At 44.9% G+C, this 26796-nt stretch overlaps 1 protein-coding gene across 2 annotated transcripts in view; it reads left to right on the top strand.

Moving 5' to 3' along the window:
- Positions 1-4540: 4540 nt before the first annotated feature.
- Positions 4541-26796, top strand: part of TBC1D19 (TBC1 domain family member 19) — a 321596-nt gene continuing 299340 nt past the window's right edge. For both annotated transcript variants that reach the window (XM_030192613.1, XM_030192614.1), the window contains exon 1: positions 4541-4756. In XM_030192613.1, the coding sequence (XP_030048473.1) occupies positions 4658-4756 (99 nt within the window). In that variant the 5' untranslated portion in view covers positions 4541-4657. The remainder of the gene's footprint in view (positions 4757-26796) is intronic.

Here is a 26796-nt window from a genome sequence, read left to right on the forward strand (position 1 = left end):
AAAGAGAAGGGCGCCCATCTTTTGACACAAATCGCAAGATGGGCGTCCTTCTCCCAGGGTCGCCCAAATCGGCATAATCGAAAGCTGATTTTGGGCATCCTCAACTGCTTTCTATCATGAGGACGACCAAAGTTCACAGGGGCGTGTTGGAAGCATAGCGAAGGCGGGACTGGGGCATGCTTAACACATGGGTGTCCTTGGCCAATAATGGAAAAAAGAAGGCCGTCCCTGACGAGCACTTGGCCGACTTTACTTGGTCCATTTTTTCTTGCGACCAAGTCTCAAAAAGGTGCCCAAACTGACCAGATGACCTCCCCTTACTCCCCCAGAGGTCACTAACCTCCTCCCACCCTCAAAAAACAACTTAAAATTTATTTTTTGCCAGCCTCAAATGTCATACCCAGCTCCCTGACAGCAGTATGCAGGTCCCTGGAGCAGTTTTAGTGGGTACTGCAGTGCACTTCAGGCAGACAGACCCAGGCCCATCCCCCCCTACCTGTTACACTTGTGATGGTAAATGTGAGCCCTTCAAAACCCACCACAAACCCACTGTACCCACATGTAGGTGTCCCCCTTCACCCGTAAGGGCTATGGTAGTGGTGTACAGTTGTGGGGAGTGCGTTTGGGGGGGGGGGGGAATTGGGGAGCTCAGCACACAAGGTAAGGGAGCTATGCACCTTGGAGCTTTTTCTGAAGTCCACTGCAGTGCCCCCTAGGGTGCCCAGTTGGTGTCCTGGCATGTCAGGGGGACCAGTGGACTACAAATGCTGGCTCCTCCCATGATCAAATGGGTATTGACTAATCTGTAAACTGCTCTGCTGACTTGTTGAAGGGTGGTATAGTAAGAAATAAACAAACATCTGTTCTCTTTTTGATGAGATCAGCAACCTCCTTCACCTTGTTAGCAAAAAGATTTATCGCCTTGGCAGGGGATGTCCACTAGCTTTTCTTGAATTGCTGGTTCTAGGTCTGAAGCACGCAGCCAGAAAAGTCTGCACATCCCAATACCAATAGCAGAGGCCATGGACACCAAATCAAAAACATCACAGGCCACCCATACCATGTGCTTTTGACACTCCTGCTGCTTGGCTACTAGCTGGCGGAGCTGTGCAGCCTTATCAGGTGGTAAGAGTATCTGCAAACTTTGCCACACTGTTTATCAAGGACTTCAAGTGCATGCTCATAAGGAGCTGATACAAATGTATGTGGGAGGCTAGCATAGCATTCTGGAACATCTTTCTCCTGAAAGGTTGCAGAGTCCATGCATCCCTCCCCAGGGTAATCGAGGAGTGACTCTTGGAGCTTTGGGCTCTTTTGAGAGCAGCTTCGACGACCATGGAGTGGTGCACAAGCTGGACGTTCCTTTCTGGACTCTGTACATAGTCGGCTTCCTTATGAATAGGCTGTACAGAGAAGAGGGTCCCCCACTGTTTCATCTGTACAGCCTTAAGAATGTTGTAAATAGGCACTATCACAGCTTCCTTAAGAGGAGAATCAAAGTCATGGATGTCCAACATTTCTGCTCTGGGCTCATCCTCAACTACCAACTTAAATGGGAAAGTCTGAGCCATCTCCCTAACAAAATTGGTAAAGAAGAGCACCACAGGTGAAGACTGTCGTTTCATGAGGACCTGTGGCTCTAGGTCAGACTCAAGGTAATACTCCTCACTAGATGTCTGTGTTTGGGCCTACCTTGGTCTGCTAGACTCATGTTGAGACTCTGGGTGGAAGTGCTGATGAATGGAGTCTCTCCTGGTCCCCAAGTAAGCATTCTGCCCCGATAGTCTGGAAAGGAGCACCGTCTCTGCCGGGCCAAACTCTAACACCCCTCTAGGCACCAGTGTTGAGGCACGACCAACAGGCAAAGTGTGGGTCTCCAGTATATGCTGGCACCAGAATCAACACCAACACCCTCAAAGCCTTGGCATCACGCCAAGTTACAATATGCTCCAGTTCCTCCTGCAACAAGTCCCAGAACCGCTCGTTGAGGGCAGGTATCAGGGAAGGCTGGGCCAGTGCTGGTGTGGTCAGGTCCACAGAAGGTATTAGGCCCGAATCAAAAATCTAGTCCAGGCATGTAGGAGGCTGGTGCATCAGTGTTGAATCTGTGGAGAGGGAGTGGTCCTCACGGTGCCGATGCTTTTTGGATGCCAATGATGTCAATGCCCTGGATTTCCTGGCACCATGCTTTGATGGATACTGATGCTGGTGCTTTTTGGCCTCCACCCAATGCTTAGCATTGGAGTCTTTTGGCACCAATAAGGACTATGTCAAATCCTTACTGGTAAGTGAAGGCGTAGCCTAATGGTTAGTGCAGTGGCCTGAGAACCTGGGGAACTGGGTTCATTTCCCATTGCAGCTCCTTGTGACCCTGGGCAAGTCATTTAATTCTCCAATGCCCCAGGTACAAACTTAGATTGTGAGCCCACTTGGCACAGAAGAAGTACCTGCATATAATATATGTAAACTGCTTTGGCTGTATCCACAGAAAGGCGGTATATCAAATCCATGACCCTTTACCCCTCCTTGGTGTTAGGTCCAAAGATGCCTGGTCCCGATGGGTGCTACTAATGGTTGACGCTGAGGCAGGCAAAGACTTCCCTATTGTCGATGCATCCCTAGTGTCCAGTGCAGCTCTCGATGCCATAGGGATCGAAGCCTCTGATGTTGAACTTGATGGACCAGACTTCTCAGCAGCAAAAATATTTTTGCACTCTTCGACTCAATGGTTCTTTTTGTCATCCTGTAACAGAGTTTGCAAAGATCAGCATCATGGTTGTGTCCCAGGCACGGCAAGCACCAGGGCCGGTCTAAGGCAGGAGCGATATGGGCGGCTGCACAAGGCCTTGTGTTCTTAGGGCTCCACAGTGGCAGCCCTAAAATGTCCCTCTCTCTCCTTCTCCCCACCTTGAATCCAGCATCTCTCCTTCCCTCCTGGATCCTCTAAACTTGCCTCATCTCTGGTGCCAGCTGCAATTAGGGCATATTGCTGTGGCTGATGTCAGGGCCTTACCTCTGCCAGTCCTGCCCATGCAGAAGCAGGAAGATAGTTCACAGATGGCGGGACCCGGCAGAGGGAAGGCTCCGATGCTAGCCACAACAGTATGCTTTAATTGATGTCGGTGCCAGGGATGAGGCAAGTTTAGAGGATCCAGGAGGGAGGAAGAGATGCTGGGCTAGAGGTGTGAGAAGGGAGAATGCGAGATTTTGGACCCTTTGGGGGGGGGGGGAAGGAAGGGAAGAGGGAGATGGAAGTATGCTGGCCCTGGGGGAGGGAGGCTGGAGGGAGATGGTGATGTGCTGGGCCGGGAAGGGGCTGGAGGGAGATGGAGATATGCTGGGCTAGGAGGGAGATGGAGATGCTGGACCAGGGGGAGGGTTGGAGGGAGCTGGAGATGTGCTGGGCCAGCAGGGGGCTGGATAGAGATGGAAATGAGATGAATGGGGGAGGGGGTTGGAGATCAATTATAGCCAATAATTGGTCATTAATGTCAATTTGCAGCTAATTAAGCTCAGGGCTGGCTGAACCATTGGACCAGGTGAGGCTCTGGCCAAGGGTGCCAAAATGCCCAGTCTTTGACCTCACCTGGTTTACAGGTTAATCCTTTTTTTTTCCCCTGGTCTGGTCTCTCCCCTTCTCTCTTCCACCTACCTCCCTGCAGGCCTGGCACTGCTCCCACACCTCTCTCACTCCCCTGTGGTCCTGAAGTGGCGGCGGCAACAACAGCATGACAGGCTGCCTTCCTCTCCCTCCTTTGATGCAATTTCCTGTGGGTGGGAGGACGTTGCAGAGAAAAGACACAGGGGAGGGCGGGGTAGGCTAGCCGAAGGCAACTTATCAAGCTGCAGCTGTTATATTAGTGACTGACATAAACTTTACAGGACTGCTGGGGAGTGAGAGAGGTGAGGGAGCAGTGCCGTCAAAGAAGTTGGCTTAGGGCACCACTATCCCTGGAGCCGGCCGATTAAGTTACTCGCAAATGGGCACTATAACGTGCATGCCCCAACTTTATGTGCTAAGCATAAAATTGTGGGCACAAGTTTATAGAATTAAAAGGCTAATGGGAGAGCATTTTTCAGCCAATTTACCTGGGTAGTTAGTTTCCTGGGCAGATTCCCTTTGAAAATTATCATATAGATCCACCCTTTCAGAAATACCAAAAGAAAAGGCAATATGATTTCATACTACTTTGTTATTATTTGCAAAGCAATGGCACATTTTTCTACGTTTATACCAGGGACACTATTTGAAAAAAATCTCACTCTTAGCATCTCTGGTTTATCCATGGGGGGAAAAAATTGACAATTGCCCTCAATGGACTTGGATATTAAGAATTAGCACCGAATTTAATACATTAAAAATAAACGCACAGAAGACCATACAATTAAATGCCACGATCCTCAGGACCTTGGTAACTTCTCCCTTCCTTTCCTTTTTGTGTTAGCGCCCGCCGGCACTGCAGTTCCCTATCCCTCAGACAAAAGGAGTATTTAGAGCAGGTGTTCGAGGGCTGGGTGCTTTCCGCGCGCACGTGCGCGTTCTCGCTTTCTTTGCTCTCCGGGCTCTCTGGCGGAGCGGCCGACTGAACCGCCCTTTGGTTGCTGAGCAACAGGAAGCAGCGGCATTAGGTGAAGCTGGAGGCAATAGTGCTCCGGCATGTTACACAGCGAGAGGGAGCTGCCGCTAGTTATCGCGCACATGGTGCAGAAGCTAAGGGGCACCGTTTTGTACAGTCAGTTGGAGCGGCAGGCCCGGGTGAGTGCGGCCTGGCACGATAGGATATGCTCCCGCTGCTGGGCGGTGTACCTGAGGGGGAGGGGGAAATGCTACCATTCATGGTCATACATGGATTTTAATAGATTCCCATGGAGACATCCGTGAAATCTGGTTTTTACCTTGTTCCTATCAGTGATAAGCACAGATAAGACGGTTTTCAGTGTTTGAAGGAAGGAGAAGAGGCCGTACAATGAAAGGGTACTTAAAGCTTCATACCCTGCTGTGTTATAATTTGTATGCCAAGCAGCTGTCTTCTTTTCCGAAGGTTATTTCTTGCTACGGTCCGACTCAGCCTGGCAAGATTGCAATTGTTAAATAATGCATCTAAGGTATATTAGATGATTTTTTTGGAACGGGAATGATGTGAGTGTATTAGATGTCCCATGCAATCTTTCAGCCTTGTACCCCCAGCCCATAAGCCCTGGGGCTCCCAGCTCATACCCCCTCAGATTTTGGTAATGAATTCAACAATTATGATGGCCCCAATGCTACCCCTTCTAGAACATTCCCCTAAAAATGCAGGATTTAGACATCATACTTTTAAATGTATAAGCTTTGTATGTATGTGTATGCTTATATACACACATGGGGCTGATGCAGAAAGCCATGTGGCAGAGCTCTCTCAACCTGTGGCTTTTACCACAAAATTAATGAGAAAAAAACCCGCTGCTGCAGTATGCAGTAAACAACATCACCCTTTTTTTCAGTGCATGAGCAGTGATTGGCTCATGCATTGACAGGAAGGATAATAATAATAATGATGATAAAGAAAAGAGAAAATCAAACTAAACTAAGGGGTCCTTTTACAAAGGTGTGCTAGTGTTTTTAGCGTGTGTGTCAAATATGTATGTGCTAAATGCTAGAGACACCTATATGTTCCTGTGGGCATCTGTAGTGTTTAGCATGTGCTAATCATTGGTATGCCTTTGTAAAAGGACCCCTAAGTTGCCAGGTCTACAGCTTTTATTATTATTATTATTTGTTGCATTTGTATCCCACATTTTCCCACCTCTTTGCAGGATCAATGTGGCTTACCATCATGAATAGACATTTGGTATTACAGAAGGATTTTGGGTTACATGTTAGTGATAAAGCATAATAGTGATATAACAAGAAAACATTATAAGACAGTTCTGGATACATGTGGGGGATTTCACATGTGTTGATCTTTGTGATATGTCTTGTTGAAGAGATTGGTCTTCAGTAGTTTGCGGAAGCTGGTTAGTTCATAGATCGTTTTTAGGTTGCGCGGCAGCGCGTTCCAGAGTTGTGTACTCGTATAGAAAAAGGTTGATGCGTGCGTTAGTTTGTATTTTAGACCTTTACAGTTGGGGAAATGAAGATTAAGGAATGTGCGAGATGATTTTTTAGCATTCGTGGGTGGTAAGTCTATCAGGTCTGACATGTAGGCTGGGGCATCACCATGGTGATTTTGTGAACTAGGGTACACACCTTGAACATGATGCGTTCTTTGAGTGGGAACCAGTGTAGCTTTTCTCGTAGGGGTTTAGCACTTTCATATTTTGATTTTCCGAATATGAGTCTAGCTGCTGTGTTCTGGGCTGTCTGGAGTTTTTTTGAGTATTTGCTCTTTGCAGCCAGCATAAAGTGCATTACAATAGTCTCGATGACTGAGTACCAATGATTGTACCAATTTACGGAAGACTGTCCTTGGGAAAAATGGTCTTACTCTTTTTTAAAATTTCCACATTGAGTGGAACATCTTTTTGTTTGTATTTTTTGCGTGGCTTTCAAGTGTTAGGTGCCGATCAATGGTAACTCCAAGAAGTTTTAGGATATCCGAAATTGGTAGGTTCAGTTTTGGTGTGTATGGTGGTAAATTTGTTCGTGTTGTGTTGAGAGGTGAGTATTTCTGCACCAGACCAGGTAGTAACCATTAGTAGGCTAGTAGCCCCCCTCCCTCTGATCCCCCTGCTCTTACTCATAAAATATTTCCCTGGTGTCTAGTGCACCCCCTTCCCCTGACATAATAAAAAAAAAAATCCCTAATGCCTAGTGCACTCCTAACCCCCTTCCCCTGTACTAAAAAAAAGAAAAACATTTCCATGGTATCTAGTTCAGTGTTTCTCAATTTCAATCCTGGAGTACCCCTTGCCACAGGTTTTCAGGATATCCACAATGAATATGCATGAACTTGATTTGCATACACTGTGTCTATTATATGCAAATCTCTTCATGCATATTCATTGTGGATATCCTGAAAACCTAACTGGCAAGGGGGTACTCCAGGACTGGACTTGGGGAAACACTGGTCTAGTGCACCCCTTCTTCCTTTGTGCATACCTTGAGAAGAGGCAGGGGTGATGCCCATTCACTCCTGCCTCTGGCTTCACCATCGTTCAGATTGGCAGCACCTAACCCCAAGCAGTGATTTTAGGATGAAAAATAAGTGAAATTTTCCATTATTTGGTATTCTCTACCTTTACTAACAAATAGAAAATGTTCCTTATATGGCTGACTGACACCCACCTGGTGCATCCCAGGATGCACCATGTGGGTCAGCCACTACTGTTTTGTATGCTTGCAGAGCCAGAGGCAGGAGTGAGTGGACATTGCTACTGCCTCCTTCCAAGGTTTGCGTGATTGGGGAGGGGTGCACTAGACACCAGGTAAATTTTGGTTTTAAATATGTCGGGCAAGGGGGTCAGGGATGCACTAGACACCAGGGACACTTTTTAAAATATCAGGAGCAGAGGTGTCAGGCCAGAGGGGTCTGCTAGACTACCAGTGATATCTTTTGGGGGGATTGGGAGGATTGGTGATGGATATTATCTTTTCTGCCTCATTTAGAGGGGGAGCCAGCACTGTTTCATACCTGGTGATGATTTTCTCATGTTGTGCTGGTGCTGTGCTCCCTTGAAAACTCTGCATCGGGCGGAATAGTGAATAGGGAGGAAAGGGAGAGAAACATGCTGGATCATGGGGTAAAGGGGAGGGAGGAAAGGGAGAGAAACATGTTGGATCATGGGGTAAAGGGGAGGGAGGAAAGGGAGAGAAACATGCTGGATCATGAGGTGAAGGGGAGGAAGGAAAGAGAGAAACATGCTGGATCATAGGGTGAAGGGGAGGGAGGAATGAGAGAGAGAAACATGCTGGATCATGGGGTGAAGGGGAGGGAGGAAAGAGAGAGAGAGAGAGAGAAACATGCTGGATCATGGGGTGAAGGGGAGGGAAGAGAGAGAGAGAGAGAAACATGCTGGATCATGGGGTGAAGGGGAGGGAAGAAAGAGAGAGAGAGAAACATGCTGGATCATGGGGTGAAGGGGAGGGAGGAAAGAGAGAGAAAGAAACATGCTGGATCATGGGGTGAAGGGGAGGGAGGAAATGGAGAAACAGAGAAATGTGCTGGATTGTGGGGTGAAGGGGAGGGAGGAAAGGGAGGGGAAGAGAGAAACATGGTGGATCAAGGAGTGTAGGGGACAGAGGAAAGGGGGAGAGAGAGGGAAACATTCTGGATCATAGGTTTAAGGGGAGGAAGAAGAGAGAGAGAGAGAGAACTCATGGTATTACTTGGATTTGGAGCTTCTTGTGAAACTTAAAGGCATAGACATTACTATGGGTGGGTGGGTGGGGGGCAAGGGGAGACGTCAAGAGTTCCCCTCCCAAAACAAATCTTAGTTGCACCCCCATTGAAAGTTGGTGCCAAAGCTGCATTTCTCCTTTCCTCCCTCTCTTCCCATGGGCCCTACAAACTTTAGAGTTCACCAGCACTGAACAGCAGTGATTACAATGGGCGGTCTCCAGCCAGCCCCAGGGTCCTTCCCTCTGTCGCAACTTCCTGTTGCCATGTGGGAAGGACTTAGCAGAGGGAAGCCTTGGAGCTACTTCAAGGGAGTCTATTGTAATCACTGCTGGCAATGCTGATGAACTCTGCAAGTTTGTAGGTCCTGTGGGGAAGGAGGACAGACAAGGAGGTGATGCCAGACCCGAAGGGGGGATGTAGAGGGGAAAAGCTGCAATTGCATGAAAGTCAGGGAAAGGAGTGGAGAGGGGAGAAGCTGCCCATGGATAGAAGGGATGGAAAAAGGAGAGGAAAGGGGGACATATTGCCCGTGGATGGAAGGGAGAGGGGAGAAGCTAGACACGGATAGAGAGGAGAGGAGTGGGACATGCACGTGGATGGATGGAAGGGGAGGGGAAACATGCACATGAAAAGGGGGACATGCTGCTTATAGATAGAAGGGTAGAGAGAAGGGGGACATGCACATGGATGGAAGGGAGAACGGGAACATGCTACACATGGATGGAAGGGCAACATGCTGCCCATGAATAGAAGGAAAGAAGAGGGGGATACACTGCCCATGGATAGAAAGGAGGGGGTGGGGAATGCTGCACATGGATTGAACAGAGGGGAAGAGATGGAATACTAGATAGATTTGGAAGGAGGCTGAAAAATGGAAGAAAGTTGAAAGATCAGTGGTAAACATGGATGTTGGGGAGGAAGTGAAGAAGAAAGGAGGCAAGAAAAGAAATAGTACATAAACAGTAGGTGTTAAAGTAGTTAAGCGCACAGAGGTAGGGAAACAGAACCAGAGACTGGAAACAAGATGATTAGAAAAATAAAATCACCAGACAACAAAGGTAGATGATTTTATTTTCAGTTAGTGATTGAATGATGTCAGTTTTGAGAATTTACATCTTCCAACTTTATTTTGCACTGTATAGGAGGAAATGCATTTCTTTCTATTTGGTGTTGCGTTGCATGCAGATTGGCATCTCGGGTTTCAGTTTAATTTTTGTCTACATTAATACTTTTAGTTTGTGGTTACTTATCTTGTATGGGCTTTCAGTGTTCTGCATATGTGACCGAGGCCAGGTTGGGGTGCTATGGAAGAGTATGAGAGAGGAAGGAGATAGATCCCAGGGGATTGAGTGGGGGTAGAAATGGAGTTAATGTTGTCAAAGAGGGGCAGTAGGAGATAGGGTAGAAAGTAGAATGGCCTGGAGACAAGCAAGGGATAGAACTAGGGCTGATGAGGATGAGAAGCAGTGGAAGGTAGATGAGGGCTGAGAGGGTGAGTTCAGAGGATGGAAATGGGGGACTAGAGAGTGGGTGAAAGAGTGGGGGGGGGGGGGGGATTAGCAGACTGGGGAAGGAGAAAGACCAAGGGGGTAATGGAATTACTGGAGAGAGGGTGAGATGGAAAATGAGGGATAAAAATCATACATGGGTGGATATGGAGTCAGAGAAGAGAAAGATGAAAAAAGAAACATAAAGGGAAATGGGACTTGATATACTGCCTTTCTGTGGTATTTTGCAACTACATTCAAAATATACAGGTACTTATTTTGTACCTGGGGCAATGGAGGGTTAAGTGACTTGCCCACAGTCACAAGGAGCTGCAGTGGGAATCGAACCCAGTTCCCCAGGATCAAAGTCCGCTGCACTAACCACTAGGCTACTCCATAAAAGAAAGATCAGTGTCGGATGGATATAGAGAAGAAATGGAAATGCAAGCCTGGAAAAAATTTAGAATACTACAAATAGTGGAACAGACTGGGCCCAAACCAATTAGAAAAGTACCCAGTCAAGAAAGGTGAAAAAGAAACAAATATATTTTTATTTCATACTTTTTAGGGATTGGTATGTCTGCTTTGGGAAATGTACATCTTTTTCTATATTTAGCAGAGTACAGTAGTACAGTACTGTTTCTCTTTTACCAGTATTTTCACAGCTTATAGAGTCTGACTTACTTGGGGGGGGGTGTCACAAAATAGGGGACTACAAAAAAAAACACAGATAAAAAATTAAATTGTATCAGGTGAGGGTCTGTCCATGCTCTGCATGTCTGACTGAGTTGAAGGATTCTGCTAAAATGTATTGTCTGTGTAGGACTGTAACAGTCTAACTTGTTCCAGTTTCCCAGTAGCAGGTTTACTGGTGCTGTAGAGCCCAGTCTTATATTTATAGCACTGTCTTTTCATTGGTGGGTCAGGGCTGTTATGATTTGGTAAGTTTTTCCTGTATAGGTTTTGGGTTTCTCTTTTTCAGGGTTTTGTTATTTTGCGAAGTGGCCTGTTTGAAAGCAGGCTCTGGGGCAAGAGCTGCCAAAGGTTGCTCACCCAAAATAAAAATGCTCAGGACTAATGGTCTCTGCATTCTATAGAGTCATCACACAAACTAAAACCCATCTGCTGTATATAAAGTGTCTGGCAGTGGAAGGAGCTTGTGCTGTTTATGAGGGGATAATCACAATTTGAATATTTTTTTTGTAGTTTTTTGTATAAAGAAGGATAGCTCCATTGTTGGGGACTGTGAAGTTGATGAGATAGAACTGGATCTTCAGGATTTATGTAAAGATTTTGACCAGTCCTGTAGAGAATACAAAACAATCCCATACAGAAGGCTTTATGAATAATACTATCAATTATTGTGTTAATTTAAAAGGGGTTGGGGGAGAAGGGTATGAAATGTGAAAATGTCACTTTGACTTGCCCACCTGATGCCACCCCAAATAGTTTTGTTTAGAGATGCCATTGGCCAAAGGTACATATATTCAAAATTAGATCCATGCCTCCCCTTTTATACCTGCCCTATTCTTTTTGTTATGTGATGGGATGCATTGGTCTTGAAGTTAGCCCAGAATTTCCATCTTTAAATATTTGTCTGGCAATACCATCCCTATCACCGCCTCCAGCCTCTGGTTCTGTCTGAGGACTGGGCAGAATATAAGGCCAGCTGATCTTGGAGTATACTTGCTACAGGTAAGTATCTTCGTTTTACTGTACTTATGGTCTCTCACTCTTGTGGTGTTGCAGGAATTACCACTATTGTTAGCAGAATCTGTGGTACTTCAGGAGTCAAACACCACACACCAGAATGAGAGAGAAATCTTCTTTATTTGCCAGCAAACAAAGTAGGACATCAGCTCTAGCTCTCTCTGTGTCTTGTCCTTCTGTGTCTCTCTCGTCTCAGCTCCTTCTCTTCTTCTAACGTAAGCTGCTTCTGCTCTCAGTTATATAGGGTCCTACACCTCTCTAGCCCCCCTTTCTCACCAGATGGTAAAGAATAGATTGATTACCCTGTCTTGAACTAATTATTACTTACACATTTACTCAAAAATATCAGTTACATAGGTTTCAGATATTTCCTAAACTGACCTATGACCTGGGGCCTCTCAAACCAGACAATGTGGCACCTATCTCCTGTATTTTATTATTATTAAATTCCCAGCTAACTTCATAACTTAGGTTCATTGAGGGGCTAATCTTGCTTAATGGCACACAGACATGGTTTGTTATTACTTTCAGAAGGCCAGTCCTACATTTAGCTATTCATCAAGGAGAAGAGAGTTGACTTGTCCTGACCTCTTTCACCTAGCTAGGACTGTGGATAATTCAAACCAAATGATGACCTCTTAAACTGCAGACAAAGCTTCACTTGAAAAGTCAGACACTGGTGTAACACTGAATTGAAAAGATATTCTACATAGAAATAGAACTTATTAATTACACAGAATAAAACATATTCTAAAATAAGCAGAAATCAGAATTCCTTATAAGACAAAATCTAAATTATCAAGAATATCTATATCTAAACTATCTTCTAGACAGCGTTCAATCTAATCCTTTAAACTGCCTGCAAAACTGTCCAGTATGCCTTGCTTGCTGATCCCCTCGAGATTGAATGGCATCCAGATGTGGTAAATAATACCTTTGAACTAACATTAACTCAAAAAGGGACAAAGAAAGTTTCATTTCTCTCTGACCTTTCTAACCTCTAGTCTAGCAAAAGCTAGACTTCTGAACAAATTAAACCCAGATGGCATTCTTCCACTTGCAGGACTGAAAAGTTAAACACCAAATTAATATGATTTCTTTGCCCAGGCTGCCTCAGTGGTGAGAGGGAAGGTCCTCGCTCATGAGTGCTGGGGGGCGCTGTTGTGTGAACTTAAAGGTGTATTATGCTATAGAAGCAGCCCGCATTGGGCGACTTGAATGATGTCACCCACATGTGAGAATTAATGGCCTGCTTCCTCTGAGAATACCTGCTACAGGTAAGTATCTTCACTTTACCCACCCCCACCCCACCTTATGCTTTCTGTCCTTGAGCTTCTTCAGGTCATAGCTAAAAACAGTACTACCAAATATGTTGTTCATATTAGTTTTGCAATTTTACATCAAATGAAATAAAGCATATGGAAAGAAAAAGAAAGGAAATGATTTAGTATGTGGAGTTTTGTGGAGACTGATGAAAGAAACCATAAACCAGCACGAAATCCACAAGGTTGGTTATGTCTATGGTTTGCTCGCTAAGGACATCTGAGGTTTCCTTTTCTCCTTAAAAATCACGTTTTAACTTTGAAACGTATGTGATTGATAGGTGTTTAATATTTAGTTTGGTAGAGTTTCTAGCCTCCCTGGACCTCAAGGAAACGTATTTTTATATTCCCAGTGCACCTTCCCGCAGAACGACTTTTGCGATTTATGACTGTGCCATTCAGCCTTTTCCCGTTACCAAGGACATTTCATCCAAGATAGCTACTCTTCTTCAGCCCTTAGGATTGGTAATCAATTTCACCAAGAGTCAGTTGTTTCCAGCACAAATCTTGGTGTATCTGGGAGTGATGTTTCACATAGGCTTGGGAAGTCCTTTCTTCCTTTAACTGCTCAGCAGCAAGTGCCAACCCAAGTCAGGTTCTACTTTTCCTACCAGGTCTGGGGATCTGAGAATAGGTTCAAATTATAGGCACAAGGGTCTCTTTCTTGGACATCCCCCCTTGGGCTTGATTCCACATCAGACCACTTCAGGGGTTCCTTATCAGCTTTGGTCCCCATCTCAATGTTTCCTTCAAGCCAACTTAGTCTCAACGGGTGATTTGAACACAACCTTCCTCTGACAATTCAGTAGTTCTCTCTGTGGAGGCGGCTATCTGCAGCTTGTAGGCTGTTAGGGTGTGCTGTAGCTGGTGGCAATAGATTTCAGATCCCTTCCATAAGGCAGATGGTCGACCTCCTCCTCACTTGCCAGATGTGGAGTCGAGGCTGGCTTAGTTTACAGTTTTCTTCTACAATTTGTTTCGGTTGTTGAATAAGCAGGTGTCTTTGTCGGTCACAGCCTGTCATCTGATCTGGTTGCGCTGCTGGGCAGCAGTTGCAGCTTCAAATGGTGACTGGTTCAGCTCCCTTTTCAGGGCAAGCTATTGTTTGAGGACTTAATGAAGTTGGTGGAAGATCTGGGTGATTCATAGACTCGGTGTCTTCCTGAGAACATGTTTACACGTTCTTTTCAGTCATGTCAGGCTCGCCCTCATCTTTAAAGACACCAGACTATCGTCCAGGGCAGGCTAGTGTTCTACAGTGATCCAGGTTCAGTCCAAGCAGGGTTTCAGAACTCCCGACTTCGGTCATTCGAAATCCTCCGCATTTCTCCTGAAGTGGTGACTGAGTGCACAGATCTGTCTTCTTCATAAAGTGGTTTCTGCTTTCCATCCCATTCAATCTTTGTCTCTTCCCGCTTCTGGGATGTTCACCATGTACTCCTATGCTACTTGGAAGTGACCAGCAAGTTCCATTGGTCAAATCTTTGCTTCATGCTTTGCTTGGGATCTTAGGAAGGTAATGCAGCTTCCAAACCCACGTTGCTCTCCATTTTTAGATTGGCAGATGCGGGCATAGCAAAGCAATATCTGGGATGACCCACTGAGCAGGAGTGACTTCCTGCATAGGCTCATCCACTGCAAAAGACTGAAGCAGTCTTCTAGTGCTCAACATTTTAAGATTAGCAGATGCAGCAGAGGCAGGATTAGAAATAGACATATTTAGAACCTGGTGAACCTTAGGTTTACAGGAAGGCAACTCCTACTTACGAGACACCCACACTGCAGTGGGATCATCAGCTTCCTGACCTGCTGAGCAGAAATGCCTCTTGGCATAGCCTCATGCTGTCCTCTTGCTAGTCACAAGAGTGGGGATCTGGTTTTAAGAGCCGCGGTGGGCGTTGGCTGAGAGAGACAATTTCTTCAGCTGGCCTGTAAATGGGACAGGCTCTCCCGTTGTGGCACGTTTTTTTAGAGCGTAGTTGACTTCCTTTTCAGAGTTCTTCTAGCTTCCATGGCTGCCTTTTGCAGTTTGGCCACCCCCTTTAGCCTCCCCAAACAGTTCGGCCACCGACCGCCTATGGCCATGGAAGGTAAAATTATTCCTTACCTGATAATTTTCTTTTCATTAGTCCCAACAGATCAATCCAGAGGCCCACTGTTTGTTGTCCTGGGTTGAGTGTTTTCTTCTAGTTGTTTGTTTCATTTTGTTCAGATTCCTTTGTTTCATTTTGGCTAAAACCAACAAAAAACAAGAAAAATAAATCAAAACAAACAAGAAATCTTCTGTTACCCTTCTGCAGGAGCGGTTGAGGAGCCTATATGGGCTTTATGCAGGCAGGAGAGGACTTTCTGTTGGATTTCCTCTTCCATCTTCCACTGCTTTGGTATCGACATGTTATTCCTGGAATTGTGGATTTTTCCCAAGTCCATTTAGTAGCGGTTTATGGACTTGTCTTTTAGGAAACCGTCCAACCCCTTTTTAAACTCTGCTAAGCTAACCACCTTCACCACTTTCTCCGGCAACGAATTCCAGTGTTTAATTATACGTTGGGTAAAGAAATATTTTCTACGATTTGTTTTAAATTGACTACACTGTAGTTTCATCGCATGCCCCCTAGTCCTAGTATTTTTGGAAAGCGTGAACAGACGCTTCACATCCATCTGTTCCATTCCACTCATTATTTTATATACCTCTATCATGTCTCCCCTCAGCCGTCTGTTCTCCAAGCTGAATAGCTTGTTCATTTTTTATTTGTCATTGTAGTTTGCTGTCCCATCACTATCAGACACGATCCTCTTCATGCAGAGGTTTTATTTTGGTTTGTTTTGATCACACAGTCACTTTCTGCATGGCTTCTGACGTCATTCACTTCTACACAATACTAGTACTGCAGTAAATTATGGTTCTTTTCACAATGAGGCTTGGTGTTTTCCGAAATGAAGCTTAGTTACGTTCCCATTGGTCCTTTCCCCCTATAGTACTTTCACATTTTGGCGCTCACATTTTTCGTTGGTCCACAGTGACTCGCGTTTCTACACTTACTTTAGGTAATTTCGGTTGTTTTTCTACTAATTGGTAAGTTCCCCCCACATTTTGTTTTTAAGTGCTATGTTGGAGTATGGTTTGTCACAAATTTCATATTATCTCCTTACAGCGTACACAATAGTTGACCGGTATCGTTTTTTTCTGTGTACGAATGATTCTCTTTTTTTTTTTAAATTTCTTAAGGAGGACTTATTGATTTAAGAAGAGTTACAACTTTTCACCTTCTTCACTATAACACTACCTTTATATATGCCAATATTTTTTGACATGATGCCTTTCAATCCCATTTGCTAGTCTTTTTAGTCTGATATTAATGCTGCAAGTGTTAGTTAGTGACTTACCTTCAGGTCTCTTTCATTTACACTTCACATATACCTATGTATTTGTAACTTTCAAATTGCATTATTATAAACATTTATCTCTATTAGATACTTTCCATTTATCTTTATTAAGTTATGTCTTGGGTTTTCTGAGATCAATCGAGCTGTAGTTTCTTTTTTCCTTACCTTTTTTCATAAATTCATCATTCTTTTCGAATGGCGTTTTTCTGTTTTATTTGATTCTTTTTTCCAGTCCGATATCAGTGCAAGCTGCTCTCACTCAGGTTCCTTTCCTCAGTTGGTATTTGTACTTATCACATTCAGCTCCTTTTTGCTGCACTTTTATATGTTTCCCTTGTTGCACATTTCACTGTCACTCTTTTAAACTTTTATTAGTATGAGTGTTCAACTCTTGTTAGATACCTTTTATTTTTATTACGGGGTCCTTTTACTAAGCTGTAGTAAAATGTGGCTGTGTTAGTGTCGGTACATGTTTTTGATGTGTGCTGGGCCATTTTCTTACTGTCTCTGGGGAAAAAAGGTGTTTTTCAATGGGGCAGTAAATGGCTGTGTGCTAAAATTAAAGGTAGCATGCAGCTATTTACTGCCTGAGTCCTTACTGCCAGCTGTTGACCCTAGCGGTAAGGGCTCACACGCTACTCGTGTGGTAATCATGCAGTGCGAGCCAGGGTGGGCGCACTGCTGATTACTGTCATAAACTTCTCCTGTGGTAGAAAATAGAAAATTGCATCAATGTAAACATGTAAAATGGGAACCAGCATGCGCCAACTTTGGAATTACCACCGGGCGCCCATGCTCTCCCGGCAGTAGTGCCAATTTAGCATGTGCTACTTGTGCGAAGGCCCTACCGTTGCTGTCACGTTTTCCAAAAGCAGGAACTGGGATCGTGAGCAGGGTTGCCAGATGGAAAATTTTTTCCCCACCCAAACGAGCCCAAAACCAGCCCAAAACCCGCCCAAAGTCAAACCCCGCCCCTGACACCCCCACTCTCGCCGTCATCAACCCCGCCCCTGCCGTCATCGGCTCCGCCTCTTCCATCTCCGGCCCCGCCCAGAACGTCACTAACCCCGCCCAAAATGCCACTAACCCCGCCCCCGCGGCCGAAAAACCGCTAAAAAAACCGCCGAAAGACCCCAAAACAAGCCCAAAAAGCTGCAACCCGCCGCGGGCAAAAATTGCCCGCGGCGGGTCGCGGAAAACCGCCCAATTGGGTGGGAAAACCGCCCACCTGGCAACACTGATCGTGAGCCCTTGGGCCACTGCCGAGGAGCGGCAGTGGCAGGCAAAACCACCCCACACAGGGATAAGGCAGAACTCTGACAGGGCCAGCTAGACTTCACCTGCACTTGACCACCGTTCCTCAGGAGTTGAGCCCCTGAGTGCAGGTGGCCGGCAGGGCTTACTGGACAGGGCCGGTACTGGATACCAGCAGGATACACACAGGGTCTAGAATACACAGGAAGGCTAGGCAGAATACTAGACTAGGACTCTCAGACAAACAAGGGACAGAACTGAAAGCTGCAAGCAGCTACTGAAACAGGGAACAAACACTGATAGATAAGAGACAGAACTGAAAGCTGCCAGGCAGCCACTGAACAAGAAACACAGACAACCTAGAACTAGACAAAGACATACAAAGAAGAAACAAGACTGGGAAACAAGCAATACAGTACAAGAAGCTACACGAAGACTAAACTAGAATCATGCAAGAATACAGACTATAAACTGGACTAGGCAGAAGTGCAGCAAGCACCAACAAACCAGGGCCTTAAGAGATGCAAAGGCAAAGTAGAGAGTTTCCAAATGGCTAATAAGCCCAGCAGCAGCTGAGATTGAGCTGCAGCAATCACAAGGCAGCTACGGGTGCTGTGTAGGCTCAAACAAGACAAGCAAGTCTGGCAGGCCGGAAGAACCGGACTGGACTGGGCTGAAGTCTAGAACGGGAAACAGCACACAGACAATCCAATGGCAGCCACCAGGTCTGGCCACCAGGGGGTGAGATGACTGAGAGCCTGAAACCTGGGCACGATTGTGACAGTTGCTTTGTAAAAGGACCCCCCAATGATGCCTTGTGCTTTTTTTGCGACTTATTTAGTTGTTAGTTTTTGCACTTTTTTAGTATAGTGATTTTTAGACAGTTTCACTATCTATTCTTTATCACATATTTTTATCTTTTGTCATTCTTTACTGTCTGTTCTTGTACTTCTCTACACTGTTTCTTGATTTTTATCTTTGCTGTGTTTTATTTTGAGTTGTCACATTTGTCTAAGAGTAGCCATTCTGGGTCAGACCAGTGGTCCATCTAGCTCAGTATTCTGTTTCCAAACAGTCGAAAACCCAAATCGTGAGAACATTCCAGTCTACAAATCCCAGGGCAAGAAGTTGCTTCCCCATGTCTGCTCAGTAGCAGACTATGGACTTTTCCTCCAGGATTTTGTCCAACCCATTTTTAAACCCAGATACGCTAACTGCTGTTACCACATCCTCCAGGAAAGAGTTCCAGAGTTTAACTATTCGTTGAGTGAAAAAATATTTCCTTCTATTTTAAAAGTATTTCCATGTAACAGCTCAAATCATTCATAGAGATGAAACAACTGAAAAGCTAAGAAGTAAATGAGGGACATGCAGCCTACTCAAAGATAATTATTTATGTTTAAGTAATCTTCTCAATTCATTTTGCCCCCCTCAAGTGTATTTTTGTGGTCTAAGGAAGCATGACATTTATTTTGATGATTATTTGTATATTTTATTTGATATAGTATTGCTGTGTTTCATAAACAAGTTTATGCTTGTTTAAATATTGAAATAAATAAATATATTTAAAAATAAAAGTATTTCCATGTAACTTGTGTCCCCTATCTTTGTACTTTTGGAATGAGTAAAAAATTGATTTACTTCTACTTGTTCTACACCACTTAGGATTTTCGTAGACCTCAATCATTTCTCCCCTCATCCGTCTCTTTTCCAAGCTGAAGAGCCCTAACCTCTTTAGCCTTTCCTCATATGAGAGGAGTTCCATCCCCTTTATCATTTTGGTCATTCTTCTTTGAACCTTTTCTAATTCTGCTATATCTTTTTTGAGATATGGCGATTAGAACTGAACGCAGTACTCAAGGTGTGGTTTCTCTATGGAGCGATACAAAGGCATTATAGTATGTTTGGTCTTATTCACCATCACTTTCCTAATAATTCTTAGCATTCTGTGTGCGTTTTTGGCCACCGCTACACACTGAGCAGAAGATTTCAGTGCATTATCTACAGAGTTACCTAGATCTTTTTCTTGAGTTCTGACCCCCAAAGTGGACCTTTGCACCAGGTAACTATGATTCGGATTATTCTTTCCAATGTGTATCACCTTGCATATTCCATATTAAATTTAATCTGCCATTTGGATGCCCAGTCTTCCAATTTCCTAAGGTCTTCCATCCGTATGTATTTTATCCTATATGTATTCACTTTTGCCCTTGTCATTTTTATTGATCTGATCACTGATCATGGATGTTTTTTTATATTGTATGTTTGCTTTTTAAAAAAAAAAAAGAAGTGTTTTTGTATTAGATGCAGTATTGGTGATTGAGTGGATACTTTGAGGCTTATTTTCAAAGCACTTAGCCTCCCAAAGTTCCATAGAAACCTATGGAACTTAGCCTCCCAAAGTGCTTTGAAAATATGCCTCATAGCTTTCTTGTAACAATTCATCAAGTTCCAGTGGTATGTCTGTCTTTATCTAATTTATTTTTATAACTATTTTGGTCTATATTTATTGTTTTATGTTTTATGAGTTACTTAGAGGCATATTTTCAAAGCACTTTGGGAGGCTAAGTTCCATAGGTTTCTATGGAACTTTGGGAGGCTAAGTGCTTTGAAAATGAGCCTCTTAGCGCAAATTGTAGTTTTTCATTTGTGTTTTTACAGCTTTATGCATTTATAGTCCGATGCATACATAATGTGTTTTATCTTCCTCATTGACTTTACTGATATTAATATTTTTCAATAATTTTAATACTTTTAATGTTTTTGAGTGTTTTTATATGTATATTAATTGTACTAATATTATGCTATATACATGTGTTGTGTTGCAGAAATTATTTGACCCCTGAGGCAGGTGCATTTTGGCGCCGAAACGCAGGCTGCGTTGTCATTGATTCACCCCTGTGTTTTATTGTCCTTTTTATAATAATCTACATTGGAACTACATTCGTCTACCTCCGTCTTTTTGTTTTTTCTATTTGATTGGGGGGTCGCTTCTGCTTTTTGGACTAATAACCTTCCCTGGTGCCATTCCCCGAATCCCAGCCCTTTCATGCCTGGGACAGAGTCTCCAGTGGTAAGTACTGAGAGGCCCTCCCTCCACATACCAAAATGTTTATGGGCGATTTGCTAGGCCCACTGTACTGAGTGTATCAAAGGAAGGATTCTTTATTCAGGTGTTAGGGACTTTTGCCCCATATGCATCAGGTATGCCAAATTATGTGGTCTCCCTATTTGTTTTTCTGATTTTCTTGTTGCAGAACTACCTTGTTTGACTTTCTTCATAGGACCCAAGTGTCCAGTAGGCGCAAATCCCCTTCTGGTCTCAGAAATGATAGTTGCATCCTTGATCCTTTTCCTCCCCATAAACGTTTTATTAGCATACCCTTCCATTTCCACACATCCACTGCCTTAAAACATTCGGTAAACATTGGATGAGGTAAAGGGGCTCATTTTCAAAGCACTTAGCCTTACAAAGTTCCATAGGTTGCTATATAACTTTGTAAGTCTAAGTGCTTTGAAAATACGCATAAGAGCCATTTTGGTAGTAACACCATTTTTATTAAATGTATTCTCTCACCCATTATCAGGGGGAGACATCTCCAATTTGTTTTAGCAGTTGTTGCAACTCCTTCAGCATGGCTTCAGATTTACTTCATATAACTGTCCTATTTTAGAGAGAAAAAAACTCCCAAATATTTTAAGAGCATTGCTCTGCCGGCTCACTTGCATCTTGCCATGCAATGCTAAGACTGCTGATTTATCCTTATTGACATGCAAACATGTGATTTCCTGAAAAATGTAAAGATATTACAGCACCCTCTCCAAAATGTTGTGTGGCTTATTCAGTGCCGTAAAGAGGTCATCTGCAAAATGTGCCAATTTGAATTCATATGCCCCCAGTTTTATCCCTTGCACTGTGAATTCTAGACTCAATTTTTGTGCCAAGGGCTCCATGCGAAGAACAAACAGGGCTGGCAACAACCCTGGAACTTCATATATTTTAATAGGACACTTTAATTTTCATGTATTCTTCATAAAGTTGCTGTTGAGGCGCACAGTATAATAGTCTGTTTTTATTCCTCAGGTCAAGGTGATAAGGTTTTTCAAAAAACAGTTTGGAATTTCTGAACCACTTATTATTTTATCTGTATGTAAATTCAAATAAATGGCAGTTTATAGAAGTTTTGAAAACTCTGTTCAAAAAAGATATTTAAGGCCCTTTGCTTAGAATTTCTTATCTCTTGTGATTAAATGCCAGTTGGTTAAACACTGCCTGAGGAAAGAGAGAATTGTGAAAAACTTTCAGAAGTGGTCTAATTTTGCTTGATATTTGAAACTAGCAAAGACACTTTTTATGTATGTGGGGTTTAGTCAAATTGTTAGTATAAAGAGAGCTTATTTAAGCGGATTATTTTGTAAGCTTCCATCTCAGATAATTAGGTAAATAGATAATTCAGGCATTTTTGGGCTGTACGTATGTGAAAGATATGAGACCATATGTGTTTACTTCAGTATTTACATTTCATGACTATCTTTTGGGGGAAATATTTAGACTGATATATATTTACAGTATTTGCGTATAGACATTTTTACTTTTATTATCCTTAGCTGGTGAGCATGTTTACTGTCTGCTGCCTGGTACGCCACCTCATTTAGCACTAAGGAAAATGTTATTTATTTCAACTCATCTAGGCAGCAAATAGGTTACAATATTTGGCTAATTCTTTCACAGTTATTGAAGTAATATGTTATTAGGGACACCCTTAATTTCAGTAGTTGTTTTTGGCATGTTAAAATGCATCAGTAGCTGGCCTGATGCTAGTGGTAATCTTGATGGTATTGAATATATTTGGATCCCTTAGATATCCCATAATATGTGCTGAGGACATGTTTTTGGAGTAGGAAATATGTGGCATTTTCCATTTTTAAGAATATCCCTTTCTGAGAATTCCATAGTGGAATATAGCTGTGGAGGGATAAGTAGAGTTTAACCCGCAAAAGGAAGGGAGCAGCTAGGGAATAGGGCAGGATAAGCAAAGTGGAAGCCTTCCATTCCAAAGTATTTAATAGTTTTCTGTAGTTGTTGGTAAGTAGGAATGAGAGATTACAAAAAAGTGGAAGATAACTGGGAAGAGAATGATCAGAGCAGAAGGATTTTGGTTTGCATCGTTTGAAAGGGATCTGTAACCTACATTCCAGTCTACAGTGAGTCTTCAAAGTGAAGGAGATTTAAAATAATTAGTGTAGTCAATGTAACAAGCCAAAAGAAAAAAAGCAGATCAAAAAAGACAAAAAAATGGAACAGGAGGGTAACAGATGAAGTGGTTTATTACAAGTTTTCTTCTGTTACCCTCCAGTTCCATTTTTTTTTGTCTTTTTGATCTGCTTTTTTTCTTTTGGTTTGCTATCTCTGTGACAGATCTTTGCCTTTTTTTGTTTCTGTCAAGGTAACAAGGAAAGGTGTGTCTTCAAAAATATGCTGCTGAACAGGATTTCCAGATACAATGGGTGTTCAAAAAGAGGTAGGGTTTCCCTTTAACTGTTCAGTAGAAGAATATGCCATAATGAAATAGGGAGACCCTGACTGACTGCAGTGTTTGAATTTTTGAGTGGAGAATACAAGCTCTGAGCACAGAAAATTCACAATCAAATCATGTCTATTGAAGAGGCTGTTTTGCAGCAAAGACTGCCTTTAGTGGTAAAACTTTCATGACCACCGTTCAAAGATGCACAGCAAAATGGTTTACAGTATGGCCAATAAAAAGGAAAGGAAAGACAGGATGTAAGAGAGAAGATTAAAAAAAAAAAAAAAGAACAGATGAGGCTGCCCAAGAGAAGACCCAGACAGCAGTAGAATAACAAAAGATTGCAGCCACCAGTGAGTATTACTGGACCATTATCCAGTCAGGCTGTTAAAAGCCTGCATTGAAAAAAAAAAAGATTTGAGACTAACTTTCAGCTTAAGAAGGGGGGGATTTGCACCTAAGACTGGGGAGGATAGAGTTCCAGAGAGGAGGCTTCGTAAGCAAAAACAGTACATCATTTTCTAAACATGTAATTTATTTTTTGTTGGTGAGCTGTATAATCTGTTCTTCACATGTCCATCTGGCTAGACAATTTATACATAAAAAAAAACAAAAAACAAATATAGGTCTCCTTTTACTAAGCGTTGGTAAGCCCAACGCGGGCTTACCGCTCGCTGGACAGGAAGCACTGCTGGGCTACTGCAGCAGCCCAGTGGTACTTTCCACCCCTAGCTGACCATCATTTCCAGCGCTACAGAAATGTATTTTTGTAGCCCCGGAGTGTACCTGGCAGTAATTGGGCAGTGCCGCTCGCTTCCCAGTTACCGCCGGATTAACATGGGAGCCCTTACTGCCACCTGCAGGAAGGCGAGACTTCCCTTTTACCAGTTGCGGTAAAAGGGGGCCTCGGCGCGCATGTAAAACATGTGCTGACGCCAGTGCTGGCCCCCTTTTGCCATAGCTTGGTAAAAGGGGCCCATACACTTTAAGGTGAACCAAAAGTCTGAGATTGCATTGCCACACTTCCTTCTGAAGAGAGGGAGATTCTATTTCTGACCGAGTTCAATTGTCCTTTCCATATCATCATGCTGATCAATCCATAGACTGGTGGTGGGTTGTGTCCATCTACTAGCAGGTGGAGATAGAGAGCAAAGCTTTTGCCTCCCTATATGTGGTCATGTGTTGCCGGAAACTCCTCAGTATGTTCTCTATCTCAGCAGGTGGTGGTCACACACAGCAGCAGCTCTGGCTAGGTCTCCAAGCCTAATTTTTAGGTTTTGTTGAGTACCTGGGGTTGAGGGCTCTTCTTGAGCAAGTGCAAACCTGGTGGCGCCAGGTTCCTCCTTTTCTCCCCCCTCCCGCTGGCTCCGTTAAAAAAAAAAAAAAAATTTTGGACGTCCTTAAGGGCGTTTATTTCGACGTTTATTTAAACGTTTATTGCAGCTACTCACTGGGACACCAGGTCGTTACAGCTCAGAGCGAGAAGCAGGTAATTTTTACCTTTTTATAGCGGGCAGGGGGTTCCCCGATCGATCTCAACGTGGCCTATAGCGTCGGAGGGCGAGGGCGCGAAGAATTGCTCCCCGGACCGCGTGTGCGCTTCTAGCGGGGATGCGGGGGTCTTAAAGTCTGATTCGCCCTTGTTGGGTGTCAGTTTGGAGGCCGGTCAGTGTCCCGGGTCTTCCTCCGGTGCGGCGGTTTTTCCCGCCATAAACGCCCATCCCCCGCTGCTCGCCTCCGCCATCTTGGCCTGCCTCTCTGCTCGGACGGCTTCTTCATGGGCCGCCCTTGAGCTGGGAGACGTTAATGCCATGGCCGCCCTTGATTTGGGCGACAGCAAAAAAGCGGCTAAAGTTAAGCGCCGTTCTTCCCGCGCGGCTCCTTCGTGGAGTGTCGCGCCGGACGCCATCTTGGATGCGCAGCATGTTTCTCCCCCGCTCTTGCGAGCACCGGTTGAGGGTGCGTCTAGGGCTGTGGCCCAGGCTGCTGAAGTGCACAGTCTGGGGGGTTTCTCCCCTGAGTTTATTTTGCTGCTGCATCAGGCCTTCCTTATGCAAAATGCTGCCCCTTCTCCCTTGTCTGATAAAGGGGTTGAGGCCCCCGGAAGTAAACGCCCTCGGGTGGATTCCCAGGCCTTAGAGGACTCTGTTTCCTCTGATGTAGATGAGGGCAGCGTATCTGAGTTCTCCCAACGGTCCTTTGGGGATTCCTTGGAGGAGACGAATTCCCGCTCGGATGGAGCGGATGACCCCTCTGCTGCGAGGATCTTTCGCTCAGAGGATTTGCCCAACCTGTTAGTGCAGGCCATGAGCATTTTGAAGATTTCCTCTCCAGAGGACGTCTCTTCCTCAGCCCCTGTTGGCTCTGCCATTATGCTGGGGACGAAGCGCCCGCCTAGAACCTTCCACGTGCATGATGCCATGCACACCTTAATTTCGGCTCAATGGGATGTTCCGGAAGCGAGCCTCAAAGTGGCTAGGGCTATGTCCCGCCTCTATCCTTTGCCGGAAAGTGAACGGGAGGCCTTTCTTTGGCCTACCGTGGATTCTTTAATCACATGTTTGCATGACTAAGAAAACGGCGTTGCCGGTGGAAGGTGGCACGGCCCTAAAGGACGCCCAAGACAGAAGATTGGAGGCGGCCTTAAGGTCGTCCTTCGAGGCGGCTGCCTTAAGTTTGCAGGCCTCAGTTTGCGGCTCCTATGTGGCCAGGGCGTGCCTGACGATTGTGCAGCGGGCTTCCCCCTCGCATCCTTCCTTGAGGGCTGATTGGCCGGCCCTGGAATCGGGCTTGGCTTATTTGGCAGACTTTCTATATGATGTCTTGAGAGCCTCGGCTAAAGGTATGGCTCAGACAGTCTCTGCGCGGCGGTGGCTTTGGCTGAAACATTGGTCTGCGGACCACGCCTCTAAGTCCCGCCTGGCTAAGTTGCCTTTTAAAGGCAAGCTGCTCTTTGGGGTCGAGCTGGACAAAATCGTGACCGATCTCGGCACGTCTAAGGGCAAGAGGTTACCAGAGGTCAGGGCTCGGGCCAGTGCTCGCCCCGGTATCTCCAGAGGACGGTTTCAGGAAGCCCGTCGGTACCGCCCGGGCAAGTCGGGCTCCTCTGCCCCCTCTTCCTTCAAGAGGAACTTCTCCCCCAAGCAGCATTCCTTTCGCAGAGACCGCCGTCCCAGAGGTGCGCCCTCCGGTCCTCCCCCAGGGTCTCGTACCCAATGTCGGGGTCCTGGTCCATGGCCCAGTGCAGATTGGAGGACGCCTGTCCTCGTTTCTGGGCGAGTGGACCAGGGTAACTTCAGACGCTTGGGTGCTGGAAGTCATCAGAGACGGCTACAAGCTAGAGTTCTGCCGACCCTTAAGAGACGGGTTTGTACTCTCTCCCTGCAAGTCTCCGGTCAAAGCTGTGGCAGTGCAGCAGACCTTGGACAATCTGATCCGCCTGGGTGCGGTCGTTCCGGTGCCAGAAAATCAGCTTGGCAAGGGACGTTACTCCATTTACTTTGTGGTACCAAAGAAAGGAGGTTCTGTCCGGCCTATCCTCGACCTCAAAGGGGTCAATCAGGCCTTGAAAGTTCGGCACTTTCGCATGGAGACTCTCCGCTCTGTTATAGCGGCAGTGAAGGCAGGGGAGTTCCTGGCATCCTTGGACATCAAGGAAGCGTACTTGCATATTCCCATCTGGCCTCCTCATCAACGCTTTCTGCGTTTTGCAGTCCTGGGCCGACACTTCCAGTTCAGAGCCCTCCCGTTCGGGTTGGCTACTGCTCCGCGGACCTTCTCCAAAGTAATG

The sequence above is a fragment of the Microcaecilia unicolor genome, chromosome 2 (assembly GCF_901765095.1).
Source record: "Microcaecilia unicolor chromosome 2, aMicUni1.1, whole genome shotgun sequence".
Taxonomy (NCBI): domain Eukaryota; kingdom Metazoa; phylum Chordata; class Amphibia; order Gymnophiona; family Siphonopidae; genus Microcaecilia; species Microcaecilia unicolor.